This window comes from Centroberyx affinis, unplaced genomic scaffold (assembly GCF_046629955.1).
Source record: "Centroberyx affinis isolate AG114_WGS23_722 - 3 ecotype Tasmania unplaced genomic scaffold, CSIRO-AGI_Caff_v1 ptg005195l_1, whole genome shotgun sequence".
Classification (NCBI taxonomy): Eukaryota; Metazoa; Chordata; class Actinopteri; order Beryciformes; family Berycidae; genus Centroberyx; species Centroberyx affinis.
Window position 1 is genome coordinate 260,878 of NW_027282584.1, and position 9,123 is coordinate 270,000.

At 40.1% G+C, this 9,123-nt stretch overlaps 1 protein-coding gene across 1 annotated transcript in view; it reads right to left on the reverse strand.

Annotated features, from left to right (window-relative positions):
- Positions 1–1,160: 1,160 nt before the first annotated feature.
- LOC139666921 (LIM/homeobox protein Lhx6-like) overlaps positions 1,161–9,123 on the reverse strand; it is an 8,319-nt gene continuing 356 nt past the window's right edge. Inside the window, exons 2-9 of the mRNA XM_071546267.1 lie at positions 8,533–8,663; positions 7,783–7,932; positions 7,033–7,154; positions 4,772–4,992; positions 3,916–4,016; positions 3,689–3,784; positions 2,934–3,105; positions 1,161–1,820 (exon numbers count right to left, since the gene is read on the reverse strand). Of these exons, the coding sequence (XP_071402368.1) occupies positions 1,738–1,820; positions 2,934–3,105; positions 3,689–3,784; positions 3,916–4,016; positions 4,772–4,992; positions 7,033–7,154; positions 7,783–7,932; positions 8,533–8,535 (948 nt within the window). The 5' untranslated portion in view covers positions 8,536–8,663 and the 3' untranslated portion in view covers positions 1,161–1,737. The remainder of the gene's footprint in view (positions 1,821–2,933; positions 3,106–3,688; positions 3,785–3,915; positions 4,017–4,771; positions 4,993–7,032; positions 7,155–7,782; positions 7,933–8,532; positions 8,664–9,123) is intronic.

The window sequence follows — 9,123 nt, forward strand, 5'->3', positions numbered from 1 at the left end:
CAACCTCAAAGTAAGGCTTTTTCCCTAAATCCTAAACAGATGACTATTTGGAGGATTCCTCTCATAACTGCTCTTACTTTAACGATTTTTGGCAAAGCAACAAACACTGGCCTGAGACCAGCCTATAGGTCCACTGCCTTTCTGCTCACAAAGCAGCTTGATCATGATGGCATGATGATAGATTTTGTGATAATTTCTCCCTGATGTGTAGAGGTCATTTGGCTGGAAAGCATCGAGTGCATGAGTATTTTAAATCTTACAACACAGTGGTTGAAAAAATAAAACATCAACACGTTCTGAGTTGGTTTATCTTTGCAATTTTGCTGTTGCCAAAACTTGCCATTGCACTTGTTTTACTGTATAAGTTGCTCTGTTGAGAATGTGAACGTGAATGGGAGTGTGAAATTAGGAGTGAATGGGAGTGGCACACTGAGAGAATTTACTTCTGCGGTAAAAAGGCGCATTGATCCAAGTGTTGGAAAACCAGATATGCAGAAATTCTCTAAACCAAAATTATCCCTTTGACTTCATTCTTGCCTTCACCGCCACGACAGCAGCTTGAGTGCTGCCAATCAATGTAACAACTGCAGATAATCTGCGTTAAAAGGCCTCAAAAAAGCCAACAAACTGCCAAATCAATAGCCAGGCACTGAGCGAAAATGCTTATAATGGCTTTCGCTGCTGGATTGATCACGTTTCCCATTAAGTACAGAGAGTAAATTGGACACAACCTGTAGGTTTATTGTGAATATTGCTCTCTATAACAGGTTATCAGAGGTACTCTGACTGCTGACCTGTAGAGTCACCAGCTGTGAGTGTCAAAATAAAGTGCTGATATAATGTGCTTCCAATGGTGGTGTGTGAGTATCCACACATCTCTCTCTCTCTCTCTCTCTCACATGCTCTATCTCAGAATGTGTGTGTGCTTGTGACATTTTCTACACACACACACACACACACACACAGAAACATGCTCTCTCCCTTTCTCTCTGCACGAGTAAAATTGTGATTATTCAGTCATGACTATACAGCCTGACTCCCCTCTAAAATATTTCAACAATAAACTGATTCACTCTGATCCCAAATTATTTCAACGCTAAAATTGTTCATAACCATTCTGATACATTTTATTAAACCGTAGCAGTATTTACAATGTACAATCACTGAATTATTCCATTTCAAGACACATTTAAAAGTGCTTTTTGTGAAGTTTAGTTCTGAATAAATAAAGGAGTTTCCATTTTCTGACAACAATACAACAACAAACGACAGTAAAGCTGCAAATGTGCTCATCACCAATACAGAAAAAAAATGTTGAGGTTTACATACTGCTACAACATTCCTCTTTTTTTGAAAGCTCATATTGGAGGCATTAAAATACCTTGTATGGGTGGGTAAACAAAAGGAAAAAATCCAGACCTGATGAAATGTTTTGTGTCCCATTAAAAAGTAAAAAAAAAATACTTGAATGAATGAGTGGTCTTCTTCTCTTCCTTATCCAAAAATAACTCCCATGCTGGCATGGAGGTGGGACGTTTCTCCAAATCACCATGGTCCGGTGTCTTCAAAACACAAGTTAGCTCTGCAGTCTCTCAATTACGAATCCAAGTGTTTGAACACAAATCGCTGAGGTCCCGTCCGATGATTAGACTCCCAAACGGAGCGGATTACTGACAGTACGTCCCGAGGATCTGTCACAATATCGGAGTGGCGACGAGGAAAACGAGACACAGGAGGTCAGCGGCTGATGGGAAGCTGCGGTAAGGAGATGGACGGATGGGCCAAGTGGCTCGGGGCAGCGAGAACTGAGAAGGGATGACCTGCATGCAGAAGACAAGACAGATAATATGAGTTTTAATAGTCATTCTAGCACTGATTTTGATTCCATGCAACAAAACGCTCTCGTTGAGGGAGGAAGACTCTCGGAGCACCCAAATGATGGCTTAAACCAAAAGCCACTAGGATCACTTGAGAGGTTTTTTAGAAGATCCTACATGTGTAAAAAGATCACCCAGGGGCGTCCTGGTGGCTCAGTGGCTCTAAGGCACACACCATGTAACCGCAACGTCCCGGGTTTGATTCCCACGCAGGACCTTTGTCACATGTCATCCCCCTCTCTCTCCCAGTTTTTCCTCCTGTCTTTCTCTACTTTATACTGTCAAATAAAGGCCCAAAATGCCGCAAAAATTATCTTTAAAAGAAAAAAAAAGAAGAGATAATCCAATTGAGGATAAAAGATTTTGCATGATAAAGGAGACTGTTGCACACTGCTTGCAATGCTCCCACAGTTTCCTATTTTCAGAAACTGTTTCATAATGTTTCAACCCTGTAGGTCTTCAACAGTTATCTAGATCAGTGATTCTCAACCTTTTTCATATCAAGGACCCCTAATTTAGTCCACATAAGAGCCACGGACCCCCATTTGATGAGATTTTGTCTCTTGAACCCAAATCTGAGAATATTTTTAATGTCGGATATGATTTTGTCCAGAATTCCATGACTATATATTATAGGTAGAGAGATAACAGTGAAACTATGATCAAAATAGTCATTCCTCTACATTCTCTAATTGTGTTAACTAATTGTAAATTAAATAATGGTAAAATTAACAATTCATTAATTTACTGGGGACCCCCTGGAACCCCCTCAAGGACCCCTGGTGGTCCCCGGACCCCACGTTGAGAACCACTGATCTAGATGAAGACCTAACACCACCTGATGACAAAGACCTACTATAGTTGAAACGTTGTGAAATAGTTTCTGAAATATGTGGGAGTATCGGAAGCACTGTGGTCCATTCTCCTTTTTCATGACTCCTTGTAAGCTACTACTAAAAAATTTTTTAAAGATTTATTTAAAAGATTTATCCTCATGTGTAAAATGGCATCGACACAGGCAGGCTGATTCAACAGGAGGAGCAGGATGACACTCACTGTCCAGGTATCCGTGCAGGGCCAGCAGATGCGGTCGGTCCGGGCTGCTGAACGGTGAGTAGTGGAGGTCGTCCGGCAGTGACGGGGGCATTCTGGACAGTGGTGCACTCTGGGAATAACCGTTCTGAGGTGGGTGCTTTTTGTGTCGCGCACGACAGTTCTGAAACCAAACCTGGGAAATATCGCAGATGATGTGAACACACAGAAAGCAGGGAAACTAGATATTTTGTAGCGTTGCCTTGCGTTGTAAAAATTAGGTTTAGGGTCGGTCTGTCATGTTGTTCTCCTCCGATATGCACACCACAGCTAGTGGATGTGTTTTTGTTTTTTATTTTATTTCGCTGACCAGTGAAATTCCAATGTGGTGTGGGAGGAGCTTAAGGAGCTGCTAACCCACCTAAAAGAATTTCATTATAGTCTGGGTTTCAGCGGGGAGTTTTAGTGTCACATGATGTGTCTAAATGCTGTTTCAGAGGCTTTTCCACCCAACTCCGGTGGAAATTCTTTGGATTTTGGGGATTTTTTTGTGTGCAAAAATGGTCACATTCAAAGCTATTGAATGTCACCACAAAATATAGCCTGTCGGCAACTTCATTCCAAAAACATTTGTATCAGTATCAGCCTTCAAAAATCCATATGTATGCATTAGAAATATGAATTAAAGATATATTCCATAAAAACTGACGGTACTAAATAAATAGTAGTACTCTGTAAAATTGCTCCATAATATAATGTTATGTTGTATCACTGCTTACTTGTATGACTCGTCTGCTTAGTCCTGTCATTTCTGCCAGTTTCTGTAGAGTCTGGGCGTCGGGGTTGTTGTCCTGGGCGAACTGGGTCTGCATCACCTGCAAGGAGAAACTGCAGTCAGACACGAACCATGATACACAGATAGTATGAAACAGAAAACTGCACTGAGCCCTCATGCACACACACATAAACAAAATACAAATACACACATCTCAGAGGCAGAATCTACCTGCAGTTGCTCTGCGGTGAAGGAAGTCCGTGCCCTCTTGGCTGGTTTGGGTTGGCAGTCCTGATCCGAGGGCAACGCTCCCTCCAAAGTCAGTCCTGTGCCTGTAAGGAAGCACATTGGGAGTGGGTTTGCTCTTGTGTTGAAGCTAAAAGGAGTACTTCACCCCCAAAACGGAAAAGTCAGTCATTATCTACGCCCCATGTCAGTCGAAACTCCACTGAAGCTGGTCGGACCACCAAACACACAGCGATTTAATGCCTGGTGTTCCATCTCAGCCTTGTTCCATCTTTTTACAGCTCCAAAATAAAAGCATAAAATATCAGTCATATTTCTCCAAACAGCTCGTACAGCATAATCTGTTAGACTGTGGGTCCAAAAACCCAATATTTAGCCCGTTATCTCCTATATTTTCCTCATTGACAATACTCTGGTCGCACAGTGCAATCGTTTGGCTACAAAACACTTGCAGTTTAGGCTGTTTGGAGAAATTTCATGGACATTTTATGCTTTTTTGTGGAGCTGTAAAACGATGGCAGTGTTGACTTAAACAGTTTGGTAGGAGGCTGAGATGGGGGCTAACTCGCTGTGTGTTTGATGGTCCCACCAACTTCAATGGAGTTTCAAATGACATTTTTATTTTGGGGGTGAACTATTCTTTTAAGAAAATCCTTTCTACCTCTCTTCTTAGCTTTTATTCTTCTTACTGTGTGGATATTTTAACCTCTAGCACTTCTCTCTCTTACATAATCACTCCAGGGTCACCAGAATATTTTGTTGCTTATATAACTTGATCATCAGAGACCATCAGAATATCATTTGGACGCAGCATCTTGTGAGTGTGTCTGCATGGCTCTACCGTTCTCGGCGGCCCGGCGGAGGTTGTCCAGCATGATGTCGTAGTGGCTGCGGCACAGCACCCTGCCCTCCACCAGACCAAACTCCTCCCCGGTGGACAGCTGCCTCTTGCAGGAGAAGCAGGCGAAGCAGGCCAGGTGGTACACGCTGCCCCTGGCCCGCCGCACCCAGTCACTGGCGTACACCTGACGCCCGCACTGGGCGCACTTGGTGCCAAACCTACTGTGAGGTAGAATGAAACAGGGAGGTTAAGGTTGGTTGGAAATAAATCAATCTGCTGAGTAGATTTTCATACCATAATTGGCCTCTCCATTTTCTGGTGTTAATAAGTGTTGATTTTTCAGTGGCAAATATTTAGAGTTGGCAAGTGTTGATTGGAGAGTTGTTTGTCCATTCATAGAGCTGATATGGCTCTGGGACAACTGTTCAAAACTATTTGAAAGTGTTAAATTAACTCTGATGGGTGTGAACTTATAGAAACACTTGGATAGCATTGATTTTTATCCTCTTAAAATTAACACTGAGATTTTGCTGTGATATACTCTGCTGAAGGTCTTGTGGATGGAAAGCATCGCCTAATAAATGCAATTTGCATAGAACTAAGTGTGTGGCAGATCTTTTTTTTTTTTACAGTTGGGGAAATCATGTATGCACTTAATCCCCCTCCCCCAAATTGAGAAGCCAAATCATGGGCAATTGGGTGTGGCACTTATCATAATTTAACATAAATGAGTCCATATTTCATCTTGTAGATTTTATCTAATGGAGAGAAAAGATCAAGCAAAAACACCAAGAAAACAAAGAGCAACAAAGAGCCTTCAGCACCCTGTTTTCTCTAAGGTGTGCACCTCCATCTTGTTGAAGATAGTTTGGTGACGTATGTCCAATTTATCACATTGACAAAATAATATCGTGTCAGTCATCAGTCACTGCTCCAATTGTCCCCAGAAATCCATCTGATATTAGCAGGTTTTAAGGGTTGTAGGGTTGAAATGTGTATTTGAGCCAAATTTGTAACATACTGACGGGCATGTTGATGATATAAAGTGCGATAGTAAAAACGATAGCGCCCAAAATCAATAAACACCTCTCCTCGTGCCTCCTCCTCTCGAGAGACACAAGAGGTAAATACATTGTCGGGACATTTTCCCTTTCAATAAGGGAAATTTTGTTTTATCTTCTATGATCAAAATCAGCTTTACATTTAGCTCATAATGTTTTAACGAATCTCTCTCTCTCTCTCTCTCTCTCTCTCTCTCTCTCTCTCTATCTCTCAACACGTCTTCAGTATTTAGTTTACAACAGATAGTAATCCTTTTACGAATTTGACAAGGATTCAAAACTACAGCAAAACTACAACTTTCTATAGGCATAATTACAGGAATATTATTGTGATACAATGCGAGATAAAATAAAAATGAAGCATAAGGTTAAACTCACTCCTGTGTACCACAGACACACAGTCGCTATAGGAATATTATAGGGACGATACGAGAGTGATTGTTCTTTAGTCTCTACTATCTGTCTTTTTCTTGCCTTCATCATTAGTTGATTATCGTACTGTGTTTCAGTCTGATCTGCTCTTCCATCTTTAACTCCTGTTTTTAAATATCCGCAAATGCAATTAAAAGCATTTACATTTAAAGGAATTGAAATCGAAGCTATTAGGCTATAACGATACAGTCTATTTTGCATGCACGTGTATCTGCAATTTATTTCTATAAGAAAAAAAATCTTAAAACACGCTGTAATAAACTAGAACTGAAAACCGGACTTTGTGGTTGGCTTAATTAAGGCATTTAACCTCGGGCAATTAACCAATTTAAATAAAACATCGGTCAAATTATTTTCAGGTGAAATCATTAAAATGATTTCATATAACATAAATTACATGATAGGCCTAATATAAACCTGTAGGCTAAGTAATCGCGAAATTATTTGTTTTGTTCCAAAAGGAGATAGTGACACATGCTTTTACAAAATGATTGATACAATGGTTAAAAAAAAAAAAAGTCAAAATTCAATTAAATCGTGGTACTCTGTTAAAAGGATAATTTGTATATTTGTTTTTTTTTTTAGTTGACTAAAATGGAGGCCTGCACATTTTGGCAGAATAGATCCTATTTGACATTGACTGATGAACTTGAGGTAATGATCCAAAATTAATATAGACTTGTAACGTTTTTAAAGGATCGCTTTTTAATGTCATGTTTAAAGCAACTGAATAAGGCATGGCAAAATGAAACAAACAGCAAAACTTACCTGAAATAATCCAGTTTGCAGTAGATTTCTTTGTTTTTAACGTAGCAGCTGTTGTGCTGGCGCAGTGACGCTCTGCAGACTGAACACTCCAAACAGCCCAAGTGCCAGTTCAGGTTGTTCACCTGAGGATGCAGGGAAGGGATCACACTTACAGGATAACGCAGGTCTGATAGATCCATATATAGGCTATATAGGCCTATAAAGTAAATTATCAGTGCATTGATTCTACGCTGCAAAAATGTCCGTTAGGCTATGAAGTCATTTAGTCCAACACTGAGCTTTAAAATCTTGTTTTCCTTAAAGCAAATGAAAAAAAAATCTGCCAAAGGGGTGAGATAGTATCACTTGTTTTCAATGCATTTTCACTTGTTTGGAGAATTACGAAATAAGAGAAATAAGAAATACGAGTCTGAAACAGAATTAGACAGATCACCAAACTAGCATTGTGTCAAGAAAATGTCACTGATTAAAGAAAAATCTTGAGGCAAGATGAATTAAATTGGAAAAAGGTGAAAACATCACCCCCGTTTGCAGATTTTTCTTCACTGGTTTCAAGAAAAATAAGGTTTTAAGACTCAGATAAATGTTTCAGTAATTAAAGACTTTTGAGAAATTAGATTACAAAAACAGGAGGATCATAAGGGATGCAGGGATGCACGTGAATAGATTTAAATGGTTTTAGCAACAATTTTACCCCTCTTTGACACTCTTAGTCTTTATATGCTTTTTATTCCACTCGTTATTTCTCACCTTCAGCAGGTATCGGTCGTGGATTTCCATGCCACAGCTGGCGCACTGGTTCTTGGCGGAGGCCACCGGAGGAGAGCAGAGACAGGCGGCCTCCGACGGACTGGACTCCCCGGACTCCTTCTTCACCTCCGATTTAGACTGGAGAGGAGACTAGTACCAGTTTGAATGTGTTTTGATTACATTTTTGAGTGTAGAGCAACTGACAAAGACTATTAGAACCAGTCTGTGGAAAATTATAACCAGTGGTGTAGTGGTAAATAAAAAGATCCAGACGGGGAACAACCACTAATATAAACAAATATCAATTATATTTACAGAAAAGCTTTAATTTGTTTTTTCCCTTATAGCCTATGACCCGACCCTATACAATCTACATCAGTTTGAAACTACTTACCATCATACAATCTTAATGTCATGTAAGCCTAAAATGTAGGCTATAGGTAAACTCTATTCCGCAAATAAAACTGAGTTTTTATGGGTTTACCCTCCACTACATTCCTAATCACAAATGCAAACATCCTATAACCAGATTTACACAATGTAAGAGGTATAAAAATAGGACTATTTATGATAAAATCTATGTAAACGGCACACTAACACAGCCAGCTATAGGTTATTCTTGCATGCAAAAACTTTTGTAAGAGGAGACCAAGATGAAATGAGCTAAAAATCAACGAAACCACAAACAGACAGAAAGACAAAGAAATAATAAGGTTGCAAACCAAAGTCTTCCAGATGTTTGTGACTCACCATTTTCGGGTCTTGAACGCTGCCTATTTGGAGAGAAGATGGAGCCTGCTCTGCGCATTACGCATCTCTGCACCAACCCACACTATATCCGGTCCAAAACAACGAATAACAGTTTCTCCTGCATTTAAACCCTGGCAACAAAAGACAAATTTGATGCAATTAGAAGGAAAAAAATATGATCGATCATTCCTCTTGTGCGCAATAGGAGGCTATATTCCCATGCAATCAAACGCAGTGAAAAGAAAGGATGGGACTATATCTGCAATTAGTGATGGCTTGAAATGCTTCGGGGATAAGAGGCAACCCGAGTGTCAATTTCATCTGTCAATCAAGAAAAGGCAACCGGGCCACCAAGCAAAAAACGGCGCATCCTAATTTCAATAGCCGTATAATCGAAAATCGAAAAATCTCCAAAGTGAAGAGGCTCAATTGGAGATCGGTCTATTCATAACAGACAATGTGCAGAAGTTGCAGCTGATCTTGAAACATAAAGGGGCTTGATTGTCTCTCTCTCATGATAGACCCATTTAAGCACTTGAGGCTCCCTTGGGTGATTACAGCTGTATTCATAAGCTGCCAAAAAATCTGCGT